General features: G+C 52.5%; 9 protein-coding genes across 9 annotated transcripts; 4 read left to right on the plus strand and 5 right to left on the minus strand.

Annotated features, from left to right (window-relative positions):
- Positions 1-381: 381 nt before the first annotated feature.
- On the minus strand, positions 382-2,685 carry MYCTH_2308296 (uncharacterized protein). Its single transcript, XM_003664973.1, has 3 exons — positions 2,190-2,685; positions 780-2,125; positions 382-678 (listed from the first exon to the last, which is right to left on the minus strand). Exons 1-3 carry the CDS (start codon positions 2,325-2,327, stop codon positions 495-497), a joined length of 1,668 nt encoding a protein of 555 aa, XP_003665021.1. The 5' UTR covers positions 2,328-2,685; the 3' UTR covers positions 382-494.
- An 804-nt stretch (positions 2,686-3,489) lies between these two features.
- On the plus strand, positions 3,490-4,222 carry MYCTH_2111918 (uncharacterized protein; the record flags this gene model as incomplete). Its single annotated transcript, XM_003664974.1, has 2 exons — positions 3,490-3,541; positions 3,597-4,222. 2 exons carry the CDS (start codon positions 3,490-3,492, stop codon positions 4,220-4,222), a joined length of 678 nt encoding a protein of 225 aa, XP_003665022.1.
- A 72-nt stretch (positions 4,223-4,294) lies between these two features.
- On the minus strand, positions 4,295-5,114 carry MYCTH_2308301 (uncharacterized protein). Its single transcript, XM_003664975.1, has 4 exons — positions 4,860-5,114; positions 4,724-4,794; positions 4,545-4,669; positions 4,295-4,487 (listed from the first exon to the last, which is right to left on the minus strand). Exons 1-4 carry the CDS (start codon positions 4,918-4,920, stop codon positions 4,367-4,369), a joined length of 378 nt encoding a protein of 125 aa, XP_003665023.1. The 5' UTR covers positions 4,921-5,114; the 3' UTR covers positions 4,295-4,366.
- Positions 5,115-5,268: 154 nt separating this feature from the next.
- Positions 5,269-7,199, plus strand: MYCTH_2308304 (uncharacterized protein). The gene is made up of 3 exons (XM_003664976.1): positions 5,269-6,191; positions 6,257-6,707; positions 6,768-7,199. Exons 1-3 carry the CDS (start codon positions 5,548-5,550, stop codon positions 6,987-6,989), a joined length of 1,317 nt encoding a protein of 438 aa, XP_003665024.1. The 5' UTR covers positions 5,269-5,547; the 3' UTR covers positions 6,990-7,199.
- Positions 7,199-9,226, minus strand: MYCTH_2308306 (uncharacterized protein). The gene is made up of 2 exons (XM_003664977.1): positions 8,905-9,226; positions 7,199-8,792 (listed from the first exon to the last, which is right to left on the minus strand). Exons 1-2 carry the CDS (start codon positions 9,072-9,074, stop codon positions 7,409-7,411), a joined length of 1,554 nt encoding a protein of 517 aa, XP_003665025.1. The 5' UTR covers positions 9,075-9,226; the 3' UTR covers positions 7,199-7,408.
- A 1,148-nt stretch (positions 9,227-10,374) lies between these two features.
- MYCTH_2308309 (uncharacterized protein) lies at positions 10,375-13,887 on the plus strand. Its single transcript, XM_003664978.1, has 3 exons — positions 10,375-12,554; positions 12,609-12,868; positions 12,934-13,887. The coding sequence occupies exons 1-3, from the start codon at positions 10,540-10,542 to the stop codon at positions 13,536-13,538; spliced, it is 2,880 nt and encodes a 959-aa protein (XP_003665026.1). The 5' UTR covers positions 10,375-10,539; the 3' UTR covers positions 13,539-13,887.
- An 18-nt stretch (positions 13,888-13,905) lies between these two features.
- MYCTH_2308311 (uncharacterized protein) lies at positions 13,906-15,912 on the minus strand. Its single transcript, XM_003664979.1, has 4 exons — positions 15,442-15,912; positions 15,248-15,344; positions 14,944-15,146; positions 13,906-14,843 (listed from the first exon to the last, which is right to left on the minus strand). The coding sequence occupies exons 1-4, from the start codon at positions 15,786-15,788 to the stop codon at positions 14,273-14,275; spliced, it is 1,218 nt and encodes a 405-aa protein (XP_003665027.1). The 5' UTR covers positions 15,789-15,912; the 3' UTR covers positions 13,906-14,272.
- Positions 15,913-18,623: 2,711 nt separating this feature from the next.
- On the minus strand, positions 18,624-20,878 carry MYCTH_2119902 (uncharacterized protein; the record flags this gene model as incomplete). The annotated part of the gene is made up of 3 exons (XM_003664980.1): positions 18,624-19,327; positions 19,366-20,773; positions 20,846-20,878. The coding sequence occupies 3 exons, from the start codon at positions 20,876-20,878 to the stop codon at positions 18,624-18,626; spliced, it is 2,145 nt and encodes a 714-aa protein (XP_003665028.1).
- A 3,659-nt stretch (positions 20,879-24,537) lies between these two features.
- MYCTH_96070 (uncharacterized protein) lies at positions 24,538-25,520 on the plus strand (the record flags this gene model as incomplete). The annotated part of the gene is made up of 7 exons (XM_003664981.1): positions 24,538-24,555; positions 24,621-24,631; positions 24,662-24,668; positions 24,849-24,890; positions 24,948-24,971; positions 25,155-25,423; positions 25,487-25,520. 7 exons carry the CDS (start codon positions 24,538-24,540, stop codon positions 25,518-25,520), a joined length of 405 nt encoding a protein of 134 aa, XP_003665029.1.
- Between the last annotated feature and the right edge of the window lie 256 nt (positions 25,521-25,776).

Below are 25,776 nucleotides of genomic sequence, written 5' to 3' on the forward strand. Positions count from 1 at the left end.
GTCGACAACGCAAAGACGAGTTTCGAGCCATACTTCTGTAGAACGCTATTCTCGCACTCGACCGATCATGACGCCGTCGCTATGCAAACCTGTTTCGCGAGGATCAAAATAATGCAAACCCTAGTGTTACCGTTACCGTTAGCTGGCAATGCGCTGAAGCAGCAAGAAAAGCCTCGCCCGACCGTGCCCGTCCCGAGACCAAAACTCCGATGCGCCCGCAAACCACACACCATATCCCAGCGTTGAACCGGAGAACTAGCAAGTGACATGATCTCTCGCAATGCCGAGAAATACAACAACAGCCCAATACCGCTCACTCAGACCAACCAAGCGCCATCGAATCCTCGGGAAGACGGAGAGGAACAACAACATGTGACAGCTTAGCAACCGATTAAACACATATGAGCCGACTTTCGCGGGCGGCGGCGGCGTTTTCTCCTTAGATACAACCACTCCCGGAGCGCCGTTGCGATAACGGTATCCCCGGAACGAGCCTAGTGCCCCGGGCGCAAGTCGCAGACCTCGAACTCGAGGGCCTTCGACTCGTAAACGTGACCCTGCGGGCTCCCAGCCTCGACATAGAGGTTATCGACCGAGTGTTGGTGGAACGTCTCGGTTCGCTGGCAGGACAGAATGTGAGGGAGGCCTGGCGGATTGGTAAGCCGGAAGATGCCCCATCTGTAAAACATCTGTTAGCACAGCCGCGCTCTCTAAAGTTGACTGACGTTCTTTAAGAGAGAGAGAAGGGGGGGGGGAGAGTTGGGGACGAGAGAACTTACGATGGCTCGTACTTCGGCGCGCAGACGATGGCGATGCTCTCCGGCATCATCACCTGGTACCCCGCTTGGGTGTGCAAGTCGCGGGAGCTCATGAAGCAGGTCTGGGTCGGGTGGGTGTGGATCCAGCCAATCACCAGCAGGTCGTTGGTGATGCAGTAGTCCAGCATGACCGACTCGTTCTCCGTCTCGCACGTGTCGGGAGTGCACCTCTGCTCCGGGATCACCAGGTGTGAGATGAAGAGCGCGTTGTTAACCGTCGTGCCGCAGAGCACGCCGCACATCTCCAGCCCTCGACGCGTGTTGTCCGCTGCGAGCTTCAAAAACTTGTGCCGTAGAGTGCTGGGGAGGAAGACGGGTCTTATCGGATCGCCGTTCTCAAGGTAGCCGGCGGGGCGGAAGGTGATCCTCTTCTGCGGGGCTGGTTCGGCGTTTAGTTTTGAAGGGATAGCCGGTCTCTCTTCACTAGGTCGGCTAGAGTACGGCGGCGTCACCAAGGCCAACGGTTCCTTATCCGGCCGGGGCGGGGGACCGATGGGCGGTGACTCCCGCTCGAGGTAGAGATCCTTGTCGGGTCGAGGTGGTGGCTCGATCGGTGCTCGATCGACGTGTCTCTCTTTGGGTGGCCGCGGAGGCTGGAGTCTCGGGCCTTCTGGGCGCCCCCGAGAGACCGGTCTCTCGTACTTGAGTGGAGATGACTTGGTGATTGAAGGATAATAATATGTCGACGGCCGGATGTAGTCCTCGTCATCGTAGCCCCTTGCGTAGTCGTCAGATCGATCTAGCTGCCGCCGCGTGGCTTCCATTTGCCTTCGTAGCTCATCGTCGTCCATATCCTGTGGCACAAGCCGGATAGTGCCCGTTTCCCTGTCCTGCCCCCCACGTTGTACAGAGTCTCTCCGCCCATAGTCTTCGCCCACTAGCCCGGAGGCTTGCCTTCGCCTTCTCATCTCCTTCTTAGCGAGGTCGACCGCAAGATCCTGGTGGTCCTGCACGTCGAGGATGTTGGCCGGGGAAGCATAACTCCAGGACAGCGCTGGATCGTTCGCAGCATGTTTTGCATACGTTGACGATGAGGCGGCCGGGAATGGTTCCCCACTTCTTAGTGTGTCCCGTTGGGCAGCCGTGATCCTCATCCAGCGGTCATAGGTATCGTCGATCTCAGGGCGCAGGGTCTCGAGTTGTTCTATCACGCGTGGAATGCGCCTTTGTAGGGGTTTAAGGGCTCGTTTGGACTCGGGCTCTTTGGCCTCGGGGTGCTTGACGAGGTATTCGAGGACAAGGGTCGAGAACCGAAAGAGAACGAGATATGCCTTGGGTACATTACCCTCGCGCAGATAGACTTGTCCCTGAAGACCACACGTTAGCTTGCTCCCAGACGCGCGGGCCGGATTGAGAACCGAGAGGACGCACCTCATGGTAGATGGTCTCGGCGGCGCGCGCCCAGTACTTGAAGCCGATGCGTGGGTTCCAGTCGAAGTTCTTTGCCTTGTCGGTCAACTCTTTTGCATTCATGGGCCGGCTGCCCATGCTCAGGTCTGTAACATTCATCTTTGCATCGGTACCACTTGAGTTTTCGGAGTATGATGTTGCGCCGAAAGCTGTGATGCAATCCGAAACAGCGCTCGGTAACAAGTCGAAGAAGCTATCACAACCTGGGATGCAAGGCGCTCAGGGTCATTGCTGTTCTTAAAACAAAGTCTGTTTTTGTCTAAGTTCCGAATTAATGTCTCGTCCAAAGAGACGCGAAAGCTCGCGACGAAAACACGTAACCGTTGGGCTCCCTGGAGCTGCCTAGCGGTGGCCGCGTCGCACAGGTGTTGGAGGTTCGAGGTACCGTAACGTACTCATTGCGCGGTACACTACCTTAACTGATGTGACCCCGCCATCAACTGAAGCTGGCCTCGAGTTGCAAGGAAACTGGGAGCTGCTCGACAGCAGAGGCGGGGCAGCTCGAATTCGGTTGGGCCAGCCCCTGCACGGACCACTCTCACTCCCAGGGCAGGCTTGGCATCATGCTGGGAAACGCGAAGCTGAGCCCAGAGAAACGTCATGTTGCGGCTCTAGAGCGGTAGCCGAGAAATGGACTTCGCGATCTTGAGATGAGACTGATGGGTTGCATTCACTTGTTGGACGCACATCTCATTGGAATAAAGACTTGTCCCATGACCGTCGCCAGCTCACTTCTTACTCTAGTTTCCTTCTATTTCGGGATCCCCTTTTCTCCCCTTTTCTTCTTCCCTGCTTCCACGCTTCGGCCCGCCTTTGCTTGGCAATGACCCGTGAAGCGGAATTGGAGGCCACGGATTTTCGGAGGCAAATCTCGCCTCGAGAATACCCCTGTTATAATACCACGAGTGGCTAGACTTCTTATGCCAGCTGAGGCTGGTGATTTGCTGTGCCTCTGTGGATTCGGGAATAACCGGGATGCAAACCTGAACCTTGCCTGGTCGTAAAGGTGGCACAACGGTATCATGCCACGAGGCCTGGCATGGCCTCAGCCTCGTCATGTTTGGGCCCTGAGACGGGAGTAGGCGGGCCAGGGGTTGTTGGGCTGAAATTTTTGGCAGAGTGTATATAAGAAGGTTTACAAAAGACTGCTGGGAACTGTTTGTGCCTGCCCATATCCTCCATCCTGATCCCGACTTCCCGTGTCGAATCTACACAGTAGTTAGTTATTTGTCCGCATTGCTGTTTGCAGCCACTCTATACCATGGCCGATTTCGATATTTCAGGTTCCAGCTCTGAGCAGCTCAGATGCAAAGGTGATTTACCCTTCTATGTCCTCTTCGTCATTCAGCCTGCGCCTGACACCTTCAGCGAGCGTCGAGGCTTCCGTGGAATTCCTTAGCCTGTCCCTGGGCCGGCTCTCGATTCCAGCAGACGTTTGCCTCTTTAGCCTCCTCAGCAAATGCTTCGCCAGGATCAAAACCATCTTCGGCCTCAACGATCCTTTCAACGTCCTCGGGGAGCCGTCCACTCTGGAACGCATCTTGAACTCCATCTTCGATACAGGGTCTCTTCCGCTCGTGACGGAGAAGACGATCCGCATCACGGCCGGACTCGATGACCATGACAGGTCATGCCTGTTTATACAAGCCATCGCGGGCATGGTTCTGATCTTCCGACGCCTCAGCCATGCAGGTGGGGTGGTTTCCAACAGACTGTTGTCCCGGGAGCTCCAGCTTTTTGCCGAGAGCGAGCAGCGGAGGGCTGTGCTGGACAAGATCGGCAGCAGCCACGTCTTCAGCTCGTGTTATACCAAGAGCGCCATTGTCGACTTTGTGATGGCAGCCATCGACGACCAGAACAGTGGGCTGCGCGACTGCTTCGCCCTGAGCGGGGCAGGGGAATTCCTCCTCAGCGACAACGTTGCGTGGGTGAGCGACCGGCCGTGCAAGAACATGGGGTTGCCTTGGGGTTTCACGATCATGACTCTGAACTGAAGATGTTCCGGGACAGAGCCTCTCTGTAGATTAGTGACATCGTCTCCATTCCGGATAGATCGTAGCGCGGCGTTTGGGGTATCTTTGAATGGTAATGAATCGTTCTGCCATGTCCGTCTAACTGGTCCAAAGCAGCATGACCGCTCATGCCTTGGCCGCCTGGGGAGCGGCCCCAGCCTGCGCGCTTGCCTGGATCTGGATGATTTCGCTCTTCTTCTTGTCCATCTTCCCTTGTGTTTCCTTGATATGCGATTCCAGCCTCGAGCTTGGAGCGGCTCATGGTCAGCACTTCTGAGCGGCCCAGGCCGTGGGCGACACTTACATCTCCTTTTCAATGAACTCTAATCGGCCTTTCACAGTGCTTTCAGCCTCCACCCGATCTTGCTTCAGCAACACAGGCCCAATGAGTTTGTAGATGGTCTCATCGTCCTTCAGTTTGGAGAACTCCTGGGGTGTGTTAGTCGATGTGGATGACCACGTCAGAGAACCTGAGAACGGAACCTTTTGGACTCCGAGGTTCTCCTGTTTCTGAGCCTCGAGTTTCTGTCTCGACTGGACAGCCTCTTGCAGTTCTAGATGTGTCGTTAGAAAAGGTCAAAATTCAGGGGTACGGAGTAGTGAACTGTGGATACAATACCTTGCTGTAGCTTCGTGAACTCCTCTGAAAGGGCCTGCAGCTTGGCCTGAACGTCGGCCATCTTCAGCAGTGTCCCAAGGGCAGTACGGTGGTGGGGACTGTTTCTCAAAGAAACCCTTAACCCGACGTCGTGACGCGGCGTGCAAGTCTGCTTTAGGCAGTTGTAGTTGTGGCCTTGGCGACGAGGAGTGAGTTGAATCGAGGGGCGGCGCCGGGGGTGCTCAGTGCTTACTGTGTAGTTTTTTTGGGGTTGCTCACTCTCGAGTTGTCTGTTAGCGATCAGGCTTGCATTGGCATAAACTTCCTTAACGGATCAAATGCCGCCCCGCCAGCCAAGCAAAGGTGGCGTTAGCCCCGCGCTCTCGCTTCCTGGGCAACGACAGGCCCAGACGAACGAATGGCCTCCGATCTGGGACTCAACCCCAATCAAAAACACATTTTCCGCCTGCTGCCCTCTCTCAGGCCAGCACAAGCGACAATCGCACGAACTCGAGGGCCGACACGCGGCGCCTCTAATCTCGGCTTCTGCCTAGCCATCAAGACAAAACAAAGCTTGCCCGTGCCCCGATTGCCCGTTGCACTGTGTGCCGAAACAACGAGGCCACACCGATACAAGCGCCGCCTTTCCGCTCAATCCCCCAACTTCCAGATCGCCCCCCAGAGCTGGGCGAAACCGCAGTTACCCACCATGTCCAACACCGACTTTCTCGACCGCGCAATCAAGCAAGTGCGGCTGGCCATCGACGCCGACAATGCGGCACAATATGAGAAAGCCTACCAGCTCTACTACCAGGCGCTCGAGCTCTTCATGCTGGCACTCAAGTGGGAGAAGAACCCAAAGTCTAAGGAGATGATTCGCGCCAAGACGGGCGAGTACATGGACCGCGCCGAGAAGCTCAAGGCGCACCTCGCGGACGTCGAGGCCGAGCGCAAGAAACCCGGGATGGTGGGCGCTAACGGCACGACGACGGGCGGCACGGGGAAGGGCAAAGAAGCCGGGGAGGATGGGGGGGAGACGCTGGATGAAGACAGCAAGAAACTGCGGAGTGCGCTGGCCGGCGCAATTCTGCAGGAGCGGCCTAACGTGAGCTGGGACGATGTGGCTGGGTTGGACCAGGCCAAGGAGGCGTTGAAGGAGGCCGTATTGCTGCCTATCAAGTTTCCGCACCTGTTTCAGGGGAAGAGGCAACCGTGGAAGGGGATTCTACTGTATGGACCGCCCGGGACGGGAAAGAGTTATCTTGCCAAGGCGGTTGCGACGGAGGCGAAGAGCACGTTCTTTAGCGTGAGCAGTTCGGATTTGGTGAGCAAGTGGATGGGTGAAAGTGAGAGGTGAGTTCGGATCTGCCTCTGTCCTACGGTACCTGATGGTTCTTGCTGACTCGGTGATCTTTCAGGCTGGTCCGGCAACTCTTCGCCATGGCCCGAGAGAACAAGCCCTCGATCATCTTCATTGACGAGATTGATGCATTATGTGGCCCTCGTGGGGAGGGCGAGTCCGAAGCCTCGCGCCGAATAAAGACAGAAATGCTGGTCCAGATGGACGGTGTAGGCAAAGACAGCAAGGGCGTCCTGATCCTCGGCGCCACAAACATTCCTTGGCAGCTGGACGCAGCGATCCGGCGCCGGTTTCAGCGTCGCGTGCACATCAGCTTGCCGGACTTTGCCGCCCGGACGACCATGTTTAAGCTCGCGGTGGGAGATACCAAGACGGCACTCAAACCGGAGGATTTCCGCGAGCTGGCAAAGGCTGCTGAGGGGTACTCGGGGTCAGATATCAGTATCGTGGTTCAGGATGCGCTGATGCAACCTATACGAAAGATCCAGCAAGCAACACATTTTAAACGGGTAGGTTAATGGTTCGACTCTCCCCTTCGGCGAATCGGCTCGCTGACCTGAGGCTCCTAGGTAATTGTTGATGGACAACGAAAGCTTACGCCGTGCTCGCCGGGAGACCCCGACGCGGAGGAAATGACATGGGAGAAGGTGCCATCGGATGAACTCCTGGAACCGATGGTAGAGAAGAAAGATTTTATCAGAGCCATCAAGGCCAGCAGGCCAACAGTGTCGCAAGCGGACCTCGAGAGGAACGAGGCGTGGACGAAGGAGTTCGGAAGCGAAGGGGCTTAATCGAACATAGCGCTCTGGGTGTATTGCCACTTCAAGCGGGTGTTGTAGGCTGGCGTGCGGCGTTGAAAGACAGAAACTGCTGGCTTAGCATTATGACAAGATTATCAGCTTTATGAGTGAATCTTCTTCCACATGGATGCAACAGAATCAAGGCCACGCCTCTCCTTCGCTCTGCCCACTTCGAATCAAGCCCCAATGCGGTGCACAGAACCCAAGCAGGCAGACTTGACTTTGTTTCCATTCCACGCCATGGTATGATACATCCCATTGCAGAATACGGTGTCTAGACACACAAGACCCAAAAAAAAGAACTCCGTTGCCCGACCCCAAACCCCACACAAGAACTCCAAGAAAGCCAGAGCGAAGACCGAACCAAGAGAGAAAGAAAGGGACCCAGCCAACATGATAGACACAGCCGGCTATTCGGCGGCCGCCGACTTTCTCTTCTTCTTCTTCTTCTTTTCGCCATCGCCATTGACATCGGCCATCTCAACATCCTCGCCACCGACGCTCTTCCGCTTCTTATCCTTCTTCTCTTTCTTGCCCTCCTTGTCCTTCTTCTCCTCCTTGTCCTTCTTCTCCTTCTTCTCCTTTTTCTCCTTGGCGGGTGGGTGGTCGACCTTCTCGTCATCAACGTCCATTTCGTCCCCGTCCGCCATGACCGCCTTGATGGCCTTGTTCATGGCGTCGATGTTCTTCATCGGTTGCGTGCCCTTGGCGTACCACTCAAGCCTCTGTTCCAGCTGCTCGCGCATGACCTCTCCGAAGCGCCGCGTCGGCTTCTCGGAGAAATTGTCGATACGGCTAGCAATGGAGCACTTGTTGGCCAGATAGCGCGAGATACGGCCCTTGACTTTGGGGCCGGCCCGGCCGATAAATGAGCTCTGATACAGCAGACCGTACTTAGGTGTGGCACCCTTGGTCTTGAGCGCGCGGAAGAGGGCCTTCTCGGCACCGAGGATCTGAAGAGTCGACGCGGGATACTTGGCAAGATTGGTCAAAGAGCCAGCATGAGAAATAAGGCGAGCGGCGACGGGAGTGCCGAGGATGACCTGGAGGTTAGGGGCAACATCGCCCATCTTCTTGTCGAGCGACTCCGCGAGGACACGCCTGTAGTCCGCCATCTTGGAGACGTTCAAGGCGAGGTCCTTGACCATCTGAAGATCAGTCTCGCTAATATCTTGGCCCATCGAAATCTTGGCAGCCTGAACGATGGCCTCGGCCTTGTCTTGGTCTTGGTTGAGAACATTGGCGAGGTCGTCGACGCTCTCGTCAGTGAGGTTCCGCTTGTCACCAATGGCGAGAACCAGCTTGGCGTAGGTGGCGTTGTCGGACACGATGCGGATGAGCTCGGGGAAATGCCAGCCATACCACTCCCTCACACGCATGGCACCTTGGTTAATACCCTTGTCGAGCGCGTCAAGAGTCGCGATGCCCTGGATAATGTGGTTATCGTTCTTGTGAACGCTGAACTTGACCTTGGCGCGAGAGTAGGCGTGGCCGAGACCAAGCTGGGCGCGACCGATATCACCCTCCTGCAGGCCCTTCAGAAGCTTGTTGGCGTGGAGCCGGATGCCACGCAGGAGAGCAGCAACAACCTCGGAGGTGTCTGCAGCCTCGCACTGGACACCGGGGAAGGCCGCACTGATCTCGCCCGCTAACCGCTTGTCGACGACCCCCAGCACAATCTTGCTCTTCTTCCCGCTGGTCTGTGGCAGGTTCAATTCCAGAGTGTTCTTGAGGTGATCGGGCATGATGCCTTCCGAAATGAGATTGATCGCTTCCAAACCGTGAGCGGCAGAGCTGGGCGCCGTTAGTTTCAAGAACGAGGATAGCGTCCCGGTCGCATGCCATCGTGTGCAAAAGCCGCCAGAGGGGATGCCCGATCGAAAAAAAAAAAATCAAAAAAACTTACGTCCATGGGTTGAAGCTGCGCAACTTGACCATCTTGCCGAACTTATCAAGGCTTTTCATTGCATCTTTGACCTCGGGAAGCTCCAGGCCGACAGTATCGGCCTGGTGCACCACCTCAAAGAGCGAGAAGCCGACGGCGCTCTCGAAGAGCAGGTAATTGACCACCACCATTCTGAGCAACGGTAGACACGAAGATCCCGTGGTGTTTCTTTATGTGCCGGGGTGTCGGAAACGTGTCGACCCTGCGCAGCTCGTTCAATGGCGACCGGTTTAAGATCGCGCGTTGGCTCGCGGGCTCTTTCGATATTTTCGACCGAAAGTTTTCAAAATTTCTGCGGCAAGCTCCTGCCGGGACGCACGGCCCATGTGGGGTACTCTTGGCAGCCCACACCTCCACGGCTGTTGAGTTCATTCTCCCACCTGTCAGGCAGCTGCCCACCGTAGACCCACCATGGCCCTCTTCCGTGAGCATTTGCACCAAGAATGCCGCGCCGAGATTGCCCAAGCTAACCGGGGCTACCAAGAATGCGCGCGAAGTACGTCCGTAATCCGCACACTACAAAAGCAATGGCTCAGCCCTACCACCCTTGGATGGCTCAGGTTTAACAGCTTCGACGTCGTTTTCGGAGCGTTCACCACCAATCGTTTACCATCCACTTGGAAGTTTGGATTTTCTAATTTCGATATGGCTGCAGATGAGCAAGCGACACGCTGCATCTGTCCCTGCCGCAACAACGCCCACCGATCCGGCCCTCCGGTGCTCTAATCTTCCCACAACGGCGCACCTCGATCTTATTCCCAGCAGATCGTCCCGTGGAGAGGGACCAGGGAGGCGGATGATGGATCGGTTGCATCCTTCTCGGCCCTTTCCCACCCTGGTGTTTCATCCGGGCTGACGTCTTGCTTCGGGCTCGCCGGTGAAGAACTTGGTGGCCGGACTTGAGAAAAAAAGTTTTGGTCTTGAGTGCTTAAAATGAATTGAAGCAAAAGACAGGGGAATGTCGCTTCCAGAGATCTATAACGGGCAGGCGACGGGTTCAGAAACATTCCGTCGCAGATGGGCTGGAACTGGATGTCGTTGGTGAAACGCGTCAACCGGCCAATCAGCAAAGCAGGAGGCTCTCGAGACGCCTACTCTCTAATTCGACGCCATTCCACTCTCGGCTGTCAGCTGTCCCGCGATAGGCAAGGCTCATCTCATCCCCGAGCAGTCGCGCGCAGCTGCGATGAGCGGCCTCACCGACCCCTTGCAGCCTTGTCCTCGACACTACCACCTTTCCTACGTCATATAACGACCCAACAGAACGTCGCAAATGGCGGTGGTATTGAAGGTAGCATCCTGGACGTGTCATTCCATTGACGCCAGTCACGCCCGGCTTCCCCGACGCCCTGGCTGATAAAGAATCGCCGACTTTTATGTTCTCATCCAGACCAACCCTTCACAGGCGTGACGCCTTGAGCACCTCTTTTCGCTGAGCATATTACTGGTAGCCCGACGACTGATGGTACTAAAGCCTTCAAGGCTCTCAATTACAACTCTTGCCCAGGGTCTTCGCTCCCTACGCCTCTCGGCTCAGCACAGATGGGTACGCAATACCCCCGGCAGGATGCCGTTGTTTCGCCTTCAGCAAGCGACATGGAAACGGCAGTCCCAAGCGATGCTCAAAAACCAAAAGAAGCCACCATTCCAAGCCCTGGCAGGCCTATATTGCCCACGGGTCATACCACCATAGCCAGCGTGGCGAAAGAGACCTTGCCAGATTCTTCGTTGGAAGATCCGAATCCAGAAGGCGACATCAGGGAATCATGGGTGTCGTTCGCTTCAACTGCTGCCAGCAGAGATTCGGCCGTGCCCAGCCTCTTCTCCGCCAGAGCATCCACCGCTTCAGCCGCCACCCGGTATTCTGTGCGCCAGTCAGTGATTGAATCCGCTGACTCACGCTCTAATCTTCCGGCATACGCGGAAAAGAGGAAGGACAGCCATCCTCAAAGCCCCAGGTACTGTTGCACGTTCTGTGACGCGGCCTTCGATACAAAGACGGAGTGGAAGATCCACGAGTTTGAGTTCCATGACCGGCGGGAGCGGTATATGTGCAGAAACTGCTCAGCCGTCTTCTTGCGAGCGACCCTCTTGGCCGAGCATCTTGAACACGACCACGGTCTTGAGCCTACAACCGGCGTGTCTGAACCGGTTGAGTACCGTCATATTCGAAGCGCCTGGGGCTGTGGGTTCTGCGGGGCGGGCTTTGATTCTCGAACCGACTACTTAGAGCATGTCGGCCAACACTACGACGAAGGAAAAGAAATGGCCGCTGACTGGCAGCATACTCGTGTCATTGAGGGGTTGCTTCGTCAACCCAAAATCGCCCCAGAATGGCTGGCCTTGGTCACCAAGGAGGAACGTGCACGCGGCGCGAAGCTGCGGTTTCTCTGGGACCCTCACACGACTGGTCGGTCGACGGACGAAAGCGGGCCACAATGTCTGCAAGACATGCTGGAATTCTTCGCTACGGGGACGAGGGGAGCAAATGAGGTTACCGTGGTCGCTTTCAGCAGTGCTCACGTCAGGCTTGAGGATAATGTCAGCGATCTGATCAGTAGACTCTTCCTCCGGGACCCGAGGGCAAAGTCGACCGAGACGAGCCCTGATCGCATTCGATTTTCCCCAGAACTGCAACCAAGCACTCCGGGAATGGAGGACGATGTGATATCCCCGATGTCTCCGCTGCCCGCACCCTTGCGGTCACCTACGGCTCCTCCCCAAGTTCCGGGTCCAGTGCCTCCTCCGACTGGGTTGAGGCCGCAGGCCCCATCCATTTTTCCGCTGCCTTTCCGTTTGGCGGAAACCCTCAACTCCTCTAAACTAAGCGTCCTCCGGCACATTGAGAGCTCCCGGTGTCTTGGACCATCCAGCGAAGCTACATCAGTCGGGTCGCTGGAGCGACAGGCACTCGATATGCTCCCTTTCCAGCCTTCTCGCGATACTCCGCCCATCTCGACTCAAGGAACGTCAGAGTCACGGCCCCGCCATCTGCAGAGCACCGAGGAGATATCTTGGGCTAGTGACAAGAGAAAGGCGATCATAGCGGCAGCCTCACTGAAGCCACATACCAGCTCAAGCACTCTCTCCACCCACACCAGGGATAGCTCTCTTGGGTTTGGCGACAGCACGAGTGAAGTTTTGTCTGATGATAGCCTTTCCGAGCCGGATTATTGGGTAGAGCCTGGTGGGTTGCCCACGGCTACTAAGAGGTGGAGGAGCACGTTCCAGCAAACCGTGGACCGCGGCATGGCACGTCTCTGGGTCCGGTATAACAAGCATTGGGAGGCTCTGGTAAGGCGGTGCGTTGGTGAGACAAGTACTGACACAGCGCATTCCCTGGAGACTTCGAGACGGATGCGCAAAGCTACCGCTTCACGCCATGCGCTGAGCAAAGGGTTTCGTACGAATAGGCTGATGAGCCAGGAGGAGGAGGAGGGGGAAGACGATGAAAACGACGGCTCCCGACCGGCATCGTCCCTGTCCAAGCGCAGCTCAGGAACCGCAAAGAGGTTTGCGTGTCCCTTCAGGAAGCACAACCCGCTCATTTACAACATCCACGATCATGAGGTCTGCGCCATTAGGTCGTGGTCAACGATTTCCAGGTTGAAGTACGTGCCAACGGTGCAACGGCAGACAGAACCTAGGGCTAACTCCACGGGCAGGGAGCACCTCTACCGCAGGCACTACAAAGCCCATTGCCAAAGATGCAAGCAAACCTTCAGCGATGCCAGGAGGCTCGCTGAACATGAAATGTCGGTCGTAGCTTGTGAGGTCTTGGACGTGGCCCCTCCTAGCGATATCACCGCGGACCAAGAGAAGCAGCTTAAATCGAGAAAACACACCGCGCGGCGGCAAACGGACGAGGAGAAGTGGAGAGACATATACCGGCTTCTCTTTCCAAAGGAAGAGATTCCATCACCATGTAAGCGGCCCAACCATGGTGTCTTAGACCATGGAGTTAGGGAATGATTGCTAAGACAAGGCCAGATCCCGAGGCTGCCGATGACATGGCACCCGCCAACTCCGAATCCCATGTCAATCTCCAATTTCATCATTTTCTGCTAAGTGAAATGCCAGCTTTGTTCACCAGGACCGCCGAGGAACACGCCGGAAGGCCGCTTCAAGCTCAGGAAGGTCTGACGATGGAGGCCATTCCGGGCATCATCGAAGATGCTCTACGAAAAGCGTTCCGGGCATGGGAAGCTAGAGGTAGCGATTTGCCGACGCGGGAGGCTTCGGTCGCATCAATGAGCTTCCTGCCTGAGACGCCGGCCTCACTCGCTTACAACTTTAACCAATCGACGCGAACTCAGCAAGACGCACAGCCCCAAGCGATGGAACACGGCTATTCGCAAAGCCATTATGGCAACGCGAACTTTGCCGTCCGGGCTTCACAAACAACCACCAACCCCGACGACTCAGGGTTTGCCGACGGCAGCCTCTTCATGTCCGGGCCGCCAGTCAACTTCAACACTTTCGCCCCGGAATATGGAAGGGCTGCTTGGGATTCTGACTTTGGCCTGCTGGGAGTGGGCTCGTATGGGACCGATGTGAATCACGGAACTCACTTCCAAGGTTTTCAGGACAGTTAGTGCTCACGGCTTCCTCCCTTTTTTTTTATTGGAATCTCATCATGCTCCTCTTCTAGCAAGCTAGCCGTTCATAGCTTGTGTGGTTCGTGGTGCCTATCCCAGCACGAGGAAGTACTATAGGTCGAGGAGCGCATTGTCAAAATTCTCAAGCGCCAAATGGGGTCCGCGTCCCGCGTAACACCCCTTCCCTCCCCGCGCGCGGCTTGGCTGTTATCGGGGACATCCCGGGTTATTTGGACCTGAAAAGGCAGATAGCAGGTCTGATCTAGCCAGACTCCACCACACTTGTTGCATCTTGGCCTCTACAGCTGTTGGCGAATACTATAATGAGATCTCTCTTGCAGCCATGTGCTAACAACTATACGATATTGTATCTTCCACGACGTGAGAGAAACGGCGAGTCAACAATTACCAAACGCCGCTGGTCAAGGAAACGAAACAACACAATCTGGGAGGTCTACTGATATGTCCCTGTGCCGAGAAGCCGGCTGGGTTCGAGAAGATTTCGAAAAGGACCCATCTCTCTCTCTCTCGCAACCTAAGTCCACCTTTGTCTGCCGACCTCTCCTCCTTTTGGCCCCAGGGACAGCCATCGCACGCACGCCTTTACATCTCCATACCCGGGAGCTTGTCGAGCCCTATATTCACGCGTCAGCACGCGACTGCTCTGGGAGGTTTGCGGGAAACAATCACGAAATCAGGAACGACGAAGGCCCGTGGCCGAGAAGAAGCTGTCAGGGGAAGGTAGGGTAGAGAGAAGAAGAAGAAGAAGACGATGATGATGATGATGATGATGAAGAGGAGGAAGAAGAGGAGGAAGAAGAGGAAGAAGAGGAAGAAGAGGAAGAAGAGGAAGAAAAGAGAAGACACGAATCAAGCAAGGGGAGGGGAAGATACGTACAGACGTCGTAGTTCTCTTTGGCGGCCTGCTTGACGGTGCAGGCCTTGGCCGACTCGATGGTCTGGGTCTTGAGGTCGGCGCAGCGGGCGCCGAAGCAGCCAGCCGTGTCCATGGCGCGCTGGAGCGAGTCGCCCTGCCAGCCGAAGACGTAGTCGCCGTGCTGGCCCAGGCCGGTGGGGTCGCCGGTGCTGAGGACGAAGGGCTGGGACCCGTCCTGGGGCCACTCGTTCTGGTTGTTGAACCCGGTCGTGTCCCAGACGACCTCGTACATGAGCTGCGGGATGCGCACCGGGTGCGTCGACGGGCAGTTGCCGCCGATCGAGAGGAAGTTCTCGGGACCCGTCGTCGGGTATGCCACGTGGTCCTGGTGGTTGGGCGTGTCGAGGTTCTTGCCGTCCCAGCAGCTGTGGTCGTCATCAATTCATGTCAGCAATTCTTTCTTTTTCTTTTCTTTCCTTTTTTTTTTTGCTATACAGGGCTCTGGGAGAAGAAGAAAAAACATACGTAGGGAAGAGGACGTTGCTGCGGATGCCACCTGGGCAGGGCTTGTTCGGGAGCGCCTCGCTGTCGACGCTGTCGTCCATGCAAGGGGCACCGATGTCGCCACCGAAGTTGGGTCCGGTGTAGCAGCGGTAGCAGTTCTGCCGCTTCAGCTTGGTGTCGGGGCGCGAGCGCATGTTGGGGTCGCCAACGAGCATGCGGAAGCCCTGTTCTCTGCTTGTTAACATCATGTGTGAAGGTACGCGTGATGATAATGTTTTTGGGGGAGAAGCAAGACGGGAGAAGTGTAATTAGGGAATGTGCTAACCGGCTTGAAGGCTGTGACCCGGCCCGGCTGCTGCGAGACGTAATAGACGAGGATACCGCCATCAGTCTGGGTGCTGAATACGTCGCCGAATTGGTAGCTGCGAGGAGGGGCAGGTCAGCATGCCATCACCATTTCCGTGCTATCAGAAGAACGAGAGAGAGAGAGAGAGAGAGAGAGGACAGGCCGGAACATACGCAGCGCCGCCCTGGGGAACCCGCTTGTAGCTCCCGTTGCGAGCTTTGAAGTAGAGGTTGGCGGTCCAGTAGTTGGAGAAGTCCTCAGAGAATTGGCAAGTCGTGCACGACGCGTGGGCCGAGACGTCGTCGGTGGGCATGGTGACGTTGAAGGCGTTGCCGCCGACGATCTGGTGGATGTGCGGCGAGGGCACCTGGCCCGGGTTGACCAGAGGGTCGATCCGGTCGATCACTACCTGGGAGCAGCCGAACCGCAGCATGGTCATTTGGCCGATGCCGCCGAACTGGGGCGCCGCCTCTGCCACCGCCGAGAGGGCGAGGAAAGCAGACTTTGCTGTCCACTTCATGCTGGGCTAAGTCGAGTGCGCGTATTAACGGTCAGGAGAACGGGAAGGTTGGGTTGGTCAGTCAAATTGGGATTCTCGAGCGCGACACCAGCAAGAGAAGAAGCAAAAAGAGCACGGAGCAGTTAGCGAGAAAGTCATGGCTCCGGCCGCGGGCGTGGCCTCGTCTTCTTCTTATATGAACGCAGAGGGCAACCACGGAGTGCCACTCAGTCGGGCCCCCCGGGAGAGGTGTACGTTCGTTCCAGGCTCATGCGCCAACTGCCGTCGGGGCCGGCTAAGGGCAAGTGCCGTGTTCTCATGGCGTCTTTTGTGGGTTGTATATGGCCCAATATCTACGTGGATATTGTTTCTATAAGTTGCGACCTATCGGAGTGTCCCGTTGCTGCGGTGGCCTTGATTGGGATTCTGGTGGGGGTAAATACCACTTCAATAGACGCCGGGGACCGAATGAAGGCGGAACTGGGCGGCCACGACGGCAGGTTCCCAGTCGGGGAATAAACGCCCTCCAGCGCGACTTCCCCCCCCCCCCCCCCCGGGGGGGGGGGGGAGGGTCACCTCGCCCAGGTTGTAAACACGGCAAATTTGTGATAGGACGGGGACAGCAAAACAAGCACCCACGGTTGAATGGCGGAGGGGGCCGTGAACAAGTTGCCGCATCTGGAAAAGCCAAGAGTAACACAACCCGGGTATTTGAAGGCATGTAATTAATATGCGCCGAACCCATCCCAGGTTGGCATCTCCAATCACATATTAACGGCTTTCATGGAAGCCTTTCTACGGGTCCGACGGGATAGTCTGGCTTCTAATGAAGCAGACCTGGTTCTCGAATGCCACCAGACTTCTATGATCCCTACGGCCTCGTGGTCAGTTAGCATAGAGTTTGCGCGGTGGAACGGTATCACATGCCTTCGCCCAGGGGTATGTCGGACCGGGAGAGATTGCGTACCACGGCAGAGTGACAGCGGGCGTGAGATAGATGGACGGAAGCATTGAGAAAGTCGGAATGGGCGATATACCGGGGGCGAAGTGTTTGTGGTCGGTGGGGGGGGGGGGGGGCTCTGAAAAAGGCGGGCGAAAGGAACGCACCAATGGGTTGGGGGTATTACCGTCATGGCAATTAACATCCTTGCCTATCCCAGGATGCTAACTACTTGCCGTAGGGACAAATTATGGTCGGGCAGCACGGGCGGTCTTCTCACTGCAGCTCTCTCCCGAGAAGATGGCAGATCTTGGTATGAGCCTTGGTCTCTGCTTGCGCTCTTTTACAGGAGGTATATCTGTGGCCCGAAGGAGATAACCGTAATTCTGTGAAAACCTTTCTCCTTGAAACATGCCGACGATTTCAGCAACCGGAATTTCTTTCGTTCCCCCCACGCCTCCTTGTCCGACCTAGGCATAGGGAAGGGTGCTCCATGGACGTATCCGCCAAAATTGTTACCCACGGAAAATCACGTTCTCGAGAAATATAAGTAATTACGCGAAGCCAGCCAATGTTTCGCTGCGTACGAAACTGAGCACGCAGTCTAGAGAGTTGGGCGTGTTCAAGACGGCGGAATCAACTCCCTACAGTCCGCAGTCCTTCTGTGTATAATTATATCGCGCTGCGCCCGACACTTAATTAACTGCTATCTCGGCTCTTCTACTCCTGAAACATAGAGAGAGTTCCATTCTAGTGCCTGTTCATACTTTTCAGCTGAAATAGTGGAATACCTATTCTTCTTGATATCCGATGGCATGGGTGATCGCCTCTGCCTACCTAGGTACCCAAATACATTATTAGGCTAGCAAAATAGACACACAAGAAGCTTCTACTTGCTCGTCTCCTGACTAAAGAAAAGGGCAGGGAACGGTACATGATAGCCAGCTCAATGACGGTGAAACAGAGGAAGGACGCTTTCATACGAGGTCGTTCTTCATATGGCCTAGCATCCGCTTATACCTGCTTCGTGCTCACGTCGTCTCCATTCCGTGACATCGTCCTAGCAATGGAGATGTTTTGCCACCAAACGGTTCTGTTGTATCTGAATCTTGCCATTAATACGTAGCCCTTTCTCCCCCGCCGCTTCTGTTATGGTAGGCAGAGCGTCCTGCTATCTGGCCGAGCCCGCTTCGCCACTTAATCTTCCTGTAATTAGTAGACTGCTATTATGAGAGAATTAGACACCAGGTAGAGTGCTATACCCAGCTAGCCACCTGATGTAGGGCCTTAACTCCGTTGATTCCTACGTAATTAATACGTCTAGATCTATACGCTTGCAACAACAGTATTACAACACAGCCAAGTCCTGGCCAGAACAGGGCAACAGCACCAAAGAAAGGGGGGGTCCGATAACACTATTTTAACTCAGGTATTAGGAGTATGGCACCGTGTCGAAAAGCAAAAGCGACGCCGCAATTGCCCGCCAGCAATTCCACCTTAAGTATGGGTATTCATAAAAGGAAAACTGTACCCCACTTAGAACGCGGAGATCGTCACCAGCGGAGAAGAATTGCTATTAGGCGCAGCTTCCACGGCCGATGGGGCTCAAGAGCTCGAGAACTCCAGGTCGACAAGATCTTGGTGCTCATGAAGAACAAGGCGGGTGGTTCAGTGGGAAGGGTACAGGCACGAGTACGGTACTTAAAGGATCTAATACTGCACATTTCAAGAAGTGCTCTGAATTATTACTGCTGCAGTTCCACCGGAGGGCCATGTCCCTCCTATTAATTAATAGGACAGATGGGAACAAAACAATGAACAACAAACGACAAGAGAATCCAGATTTCAGAGTATATGAATTATCAGTTTCGTTTCCTTCCCCTTCGAAGCGGCAGCCTTCCGACATGGTGCAAGATCTACTTGCGAGGCCAATAGAGGGCATACTTGGCACCCAATATATCTTCCTGCTGCATTTTGAGCAAGATTGCATCTTGTTTCGATTTGGGCCCCGCGACCGCGGTCTTGGTGTCCACATTTGCACGCAATGCTCTTTTGTTGGGCACGATGGGGCCTAAGCCTCGCCGTGGGGGCTCCGCCAGCACCGCCTGCTCAAAGTCGATCACCATCGCCCGCTCCGTCTCTGCGTTCCACAGTATGTTAGCGTCCCGCATGTCCGTGTGCGCCACTCCGTGCGGGTGGAGCGCCCGCACCGCCCGCATCACCTCCCGCTCGAGCTTCGCCATGTCGGACACTTCCACCTCGTCCAGGCTGCACCCGCCCCACGACACAAACATCATGTAGACAAGTTGTACGTCGATGTCGTAGTAGTATCTCCGCCCGACCTGCCGAAGATCAACCGCACCGAGGAACACCGGCACGCGGTCTCCTTGGAGCGGCCGAAGACGCTCGTAGACCTGGGCCTCGTGCTCTAGCTCCGGTACAAACCTGGCCGTTGTTGCCTTGCTGACGAAGGTGTACCCGTAGGCAAGCAGCGTAACCTGGAACAGGACCCCCCGTGCACCTTGCTTCCTAAGGGGCACAACCCCGTCATCCAATGTCCGCCTGAGCTGTTCGCGAAGAAGGCCGAGCCAAGAGGCGTGATCGAGAGGGTGACGGCGATCTCCATCCGCCTTCCGATGGAGAGCAACGTTGGGACACTCCTCGTCAAGAACATTCCGGCCACCAAACCACGAAGGCAGTTCTGCGTGCAGTACCGACGGTTAGAGGATCTGCTACCACTGGAGGAGGAACCCGCATTGCCGTTGTTCCCACGTGGACGTCGGGCCGGCGCTCGCTGAGCATTCCTTGGTTGGACCGGTGATGGCGTATCCGGCATCCGCGGTTCGCTTCCTTCTTCGTCAAACTCTGGCGACCGATCCCTCTCGGCGGGACCCGGCCTGCAACGAGGCCGGCCTGCGGCCCGGGACCTAGCCGGCCGAAGTAAATATGGGGACCGGTCCACGCCTTTATACGTTCTGGGCTGGTATGCTGGCGAAGTGGGTGGTGCGGTTCGCTCAGTCGGCGGGATGGATCGAAGAATCAATTCCCAGTCCACGTTCCATGTCTTCAGCTTCTTAATCGCCCTCTGGCGCTTATCCTGCCCGCGTTCTCCGGTCGCGCCCGAGTCGAGAGCTAAAATAGTAAACGCCAGCATCTGGCTGACGGCAGTACAACAGAGGAAGTTTTCCCTATGCTCGTCAACCTCGGGTCCGGGTTCGGCCAGGTGGTAGAGGAGCGTTATCGGGTCGGTCCAGTCGATCTTGAGAAAGACAAAGCCCTGCCCTGTTGTGAGACAGCCATATGTTAGGCCGGCCTGGCTCATATAGTCGAACGTCTGAGTGAGCGCGGCCGCCACCAGCCTGTCTGCGTGGTACTGGAAGAGCGCCTCTTTGTCCTCCTGAGGGGGGCTCGTAGGCCGGTTGACCACCTCTTCGAAGATATTCATAGCTCGAAGCCCGGAACGGAGATGCGGCATCGTGAGCTTGTGAGGGGCCTTTTGCTCTATGATGAAAGCCATCGTGCGTTGGTCCGGGTCCGCGCCATCCCGTCTGTAGGCGCAGATCTGATCCGGTCGAAACCGGTTGGCCATGCCGTCCGGTGTCCTTGGTCGTTCCGTAGACTCCCGGTTAGCTTCGCCCAGGGCATTCAAGCGCGTTTCAAAAGCTATTCCTGCCCCAATGTCGAACTCGGCCCTGATGCTGTCTTTGTCCTGAAGGCGCTGAGAAATCAAGGTCACCGGCTCCGTCACGAGGTCCTGGTACACCAATTTCAGAGCCTCTTCATCGCCTATACTCCTCGCTGCGATCACCTTGCCTCGCGTCCTTAGGTAATGCTGACTTCTGAACGCCGCGGTATGCGCCGGAAACTTGGAGAGTAGTGTCCCGAATATGGTTCTCTGCTCCTCTAGGAAATCATCCCAAGGCTCGAGCCGTGGAGGAATCCGTCTACCGACGGGGCTGGTGATCGAGCCTTTGGACGTGAACTTCTCGTTCACTTCGACCTTGAAATTGGCGTAGAGGAGGTTGTGGCAAGCTTCGAGATATTCGGAAAGTGTGGTGTCGCGTACCTCCTCTCCCACTCGCGCCTTCTCCTCTTCCTGTTACAGCATCTGGCTGTCTGTAGGTCAGATCTGACTAACCCACCAACAGGGATGACAAGCCAGGGTTAACATGTATTTAGACAGCTTCTCTGAGTGCCTCTGGCACTTAGAACAATCAACGCTTTTATCACCCACTTCTGCAGACCGTAACCTCTGGTCTAGGAGTGCTGTCTATAGCGCGAATACCGCTGTGGTGTCGTATTTTACAGCCTTTCTAAGCTATACGGATTTATAGCTACTAAGCTATAGTAAGTGGTACCTACTACTAGTTCGAATCCATAATCTTGTTACTAATTATAGGTATTTGAACGCTATAAGAGACTATTTACCTAGGCAAGTAACTATATTCCTCTACTTAAATAGATACCTAAATAGTTAGATATAATAGTAATAGTAACTCTATTAAGATCTAATAAACGAGCTTAAACTCTAATAAGTATATTAGACCTATTACTTTATCGTTAGAAATACCTACTAGTGTTAGGTTTAGAAACTTACTCTAATAGAACTTCGAATCCTTAAGCTAATAGTATTACTTAAGGAAGCTAACTAATACTTAGCTTATATATAAGACTTTAACGACTACCTAATTAATAAAGATTATCTAGAGTTATAGAATCTTAATAAGTATATGTTAAAAGGACTTATAAACTACTTTATTAAGTACCTTTTCTAGCTTTTAGACTAAGCGCTTATCTTATTATTACTATTAGGAATAAGAACTATATTAGAAGTATAAGTTCTAGAGGAATCCTAACTTAAGGGACCTTTAGAGACTCTAAAGACACTAAGTCCTAAAGGCCTAGTTTAATAATTTGCTATATTACTAGAAATAGCCCTATAAAGGATAACTCTACCTACTAGCCTATTAAATCTATTAGAGATATTAAGACCTAAGCTAAACTTAGTAGGTCCAAGTTAATAAGGTAATTAGGCACTAAGTAGATCTATTAAGACTACCTAAACTATAATCATAACTAATATACTAAGGGAACTTCTAGAAAGGGAAGAACCTTAATAGGGGTCTTCTTAAAACCTTTGGCCGATAGCTTATCTAATAGAGGGATCGCTAATAGTAACGCTAATACTAGTAGGGGATACCCTAATAAGGGGGTATATACCTCTCTTACTATTAGATTTGACTAAGGAGATAATTATAAGACTGCTCTAGCAGGTTATAGTCAGACTCCTATAGAACGCTATAACCGAACCGATAGATATTGGTTCCCTTTAGCTATAGCTAGTATGCTTATTACTATAACTAGCTACTAACTAGGTATAGAAGATTATAGATATTAGCTTACTCTAGCTAGATACTAACTAAAAGATTATTAATAGCTAGCTAATCTTCTACTATAAGAAGATCTATTACTATATAGATACTAACCTTTAGATTAAGCGTATCTACGATATGGTTAGAGGAAACGTCTCTAAGGAACTCTTTCTATAGAATGACCTATAGGTGTTATTCTATAGGTTAGCTCTATAGTAGTATAAATAGTAACTGTTGCCTACTAAGAAGGAGACTCTTTACTTAAGTATAGAGATATAGCTCTAAAGGATGAAGGAAAGGTTTAATATCTAGTTTAATTAGGTAGGCTAATAGCTAGTTTAGAATAGTTATACTAAGGATGACCTTATTATAGGTAAATTAATCCGTGAATTTATAATAGACCTCTTTTACCATACCTAAGTCTAGGGAGACAAGACAAACTACTAGCTTTTAACTAGACTTTAGTTAGCTATAACCTTAGTACTTTATAAGCTCTATCCTAAGCTATAGGAAACAGATATACTTAACTAATACCCCCTTTAAGTTACTAAAAAATAGGAGGTACTATTTAAGGAGCTTAAGGCTAAAAGAAGGCTATAGAAAGCTACTATATTTAATATTAAGAACATCTCTAATAGACTAAGTAGTAATAGTAATAGCGATAGTAATACTAAAGCCTAAGCTAACTAGTTATATACTAAGCCGAGACAGAGTAATTAAGGCTAATAGTACTAGTCTAACTACTATAGGCAAAGAGAGGAATAGAAATATAGGTATCTTCTATAAGGAGAGCGATACCGGAGCCGTGACTAGGAGCCTCGCCCAAAAGACCGTAATAACTAAGGCAAAGATAAGCATCCCTAGGGCATTAGAGCCCAGGAGAAAGGTAGATATAGCGACTAGAATCCCTGCTTCCGACGATTCTATTGCTATAGCTAGAAACGTATTAATAAGGACAGTACCTACTACTACTATAATATAATAGTAGTATCTAGCGAGGACAAGAAAGCTAAAGCCAAATATAAGGAGCTTAAAGCTACTAGCTATCTCCTAATTAGCAACTATAAGTCCGAGACTAAAGGAGATAGTAGCGATAGAGAGGCGTATTTCCTTAATACTATTAAGGAAAACTATATCTAGGAAGATAGTAACGTCTATAGGCTCTGTAAATAGCCATTTATAAGCTAAGGAGCGTTATATTATCACTTGTACTAGAATTATAAAAGGAAACTATCATTATTATTATTATTATTAATCCTACACCGCTATACTAATAAGTATACCAGAGCCTCTCTAGTTATATACAAAGGAAACCATACCTAATGGGCCAGATAAGGAAACTATACCTAATAGGCCGGATAAAAACCTCTGTCTATAATATACTAGCCTTATAGCATCTACAGATAAGCGTATGATATTCTATTCGACTACCTTAGAGAGGAAAAAGAGAAAGAATACAAGAGTTATACAGAGGGGTGCCTTTTAAGTGTATACGTTATAACCTAGGTAGGGCCTAGTTAGGCTCTAGGTCAGGCCCTAACCAGGCCTTGGCTATATGTCCACCGGACGAGTTACGAACGAGTAACGAACGCTCTACAGACCTGTAAGGCGTAGGTAAGTAAGGCAGGGTAGGTCCGTTCTATACCCGGGTAAAGCCCGGGCATTATCTAGCCCGGGTGTAGCCTAGGCCTATAACATACCCCCCCTCTTTTTTTTTCGTGGTTGCTAGGCCGACCCACCCTATATCGCGCCTTATATATCGGTCCTATAAGCGGGTTCCGTGCCTTCCTAGGCATTGTCTAGCCTGGGTATAGCCTGGGCCTATAATATACCCCCCCTCTTTTTTTTTCGTAGTCACTAGGCCGACCCGCCCCGTATCGCACCCTATATATCGGTCCTATGAGCAGGTTCCGTGCCTTCCTTTCTTTATCGCCATAATAATATAACCTACATATATAATAGTACGTTATATATAAACAGGTAGCTGTTCGAGTTCGGATAAAACCCGTACCTCCTTCCCTTTATTATTAGAATAACGCGACCTACGCGTATAGTAGTAAGTTACATACGTAATAAGTAGTCTGCCTAGGCCTGGCACGCTCCCTTACCGCCCTCCTCCTATACCTATAAATACCTTCTCCTCTTCCCTCCTCCTTTTAATTTTTTCTTACCTATAACTAACTCTCCTCCTTTACGCCCTCTAACCGCCCCTACCTCCTATAACTACGCTTACTACCTATACCCTTATTACGCTTTTAAGTTTTTTTTTTTTTTTTTTATTAGCATCTATCTAGTATATCAATAGCTACCGGTTTGCTTGGTAGTAGTAGTAGTAGTTACTGCCTTAGTAGTAATAAGAATAAAGATTACTATATAAGTTTTTCCCTTACCTATACTAATTTTAGCTATTATATATATATATAAGGTATAGACTAACTCCTTATTTTATAGTATAAAAATGCTAACCTCTCCCTTAGTAGGTATACTATTAAAGGCAACTCCTCTAATAAGGAGTTTAAACTATAGCCTAAGAAGTAATAGTACTACCTACCGTATGTCGACCGACTTCTAAAAGGCGATAAGGTTAAGTATATCTAGGGTTAGGGTACTTCCTATACGACATGCTATAAGAGCTATAGGAGCTATATTTAGGATCTATAGCTCTAGGCTAATAACTCCTACCTATATATAGGCATTAAGAAAATTATAGGTTATTACAATGCCGGTACTACCCTTACCTCCCCTACCTACTGTAAAACTACTAACTAGGGCGCCTATTATACCGTCCTAATACCTAAGTTCTCTATACTAGTACGTTTGTTCTCTACGCTCTTCGAGGCCGCCTAGTCTAACTATTTGCCCGGATAGGCTACCTTCGCCCCTGCCCTAGCCGTAAGTTCTCGTCGCTCTAGTAATGACTTTGCCCTAGTTACTACCGCCTCTGCCCTTAATACCCCTACCTACTATAGTAACATTATCTAGCCTACCGCTAGCCCTAACCCTACCCTATAAGCTACTAAGCAGCTTATATACTACGCTATAGTGTAAAACGATAGTATACTACGCTAGATATAGTATACAAATGAGAATATATCGACTTTAGTTAATACTAATGCTACCCTTATTGCCCACGTCCTAGGCACCCTGTTACCCGCCTCCTATACCCGCTTAAGCGCCTCTATATACCCCGTACCTATGCCGATTAACTTCGGCCGTTCCTACGCCCGCCGCTCTTCCTTGCCTGCCGAGTGTATAATATACCTAGTCCGCGACCGTGACGACCCTACCCTTACCACTATAACCATTGTTTTAGAGGGAGAGGATAAAGAAGAGAAGGTCGTAAAGTAAGTGTATTATATACTAGTTAGTATATTTATTTTGTTTTTGTAATTAAACTATCTCTATAGGTACGTCTATAACGCGGTCGTGACGTGTCCGTGACGTAACCACGACGTACCCGCTGCTCGTTCGCCCTAGGTTTGCCTACCTATACGAAAAATTTATATCGTTTGCTTTTATACTCTTCCCTGCCTCCTATTCGTGACTAGTCTATTATAGTAATATATATCTCCCTACTCCTGCTTAAACGCGTCGAGCGCCTTAGTGTTTTCTAGATTTTCTAATGGTTCCTAAGTTAGGGTGTTATATCCTTTCTATTTTACTAGTATATCGTGTCGATTTTCTCTCTCCCTTGCGT

The sequence above is a fragment of the Thermothelomyces thermophilus genome, chromosome 5 (assembly GCF_000226095.1).
Source record: "Thermothelomyces thermophilus ATCC 42464 chromosome 5, complete sequence".
In the NCBI taxonomy this organism is placed as follows: domain Eukaryota; kingdom Fungi; phylum Ascomycota; class Sordariomycetes; order Sordariales; family Chaetomiaceae; genus Thermothelomyces; species Thermothelomyces thermophilus.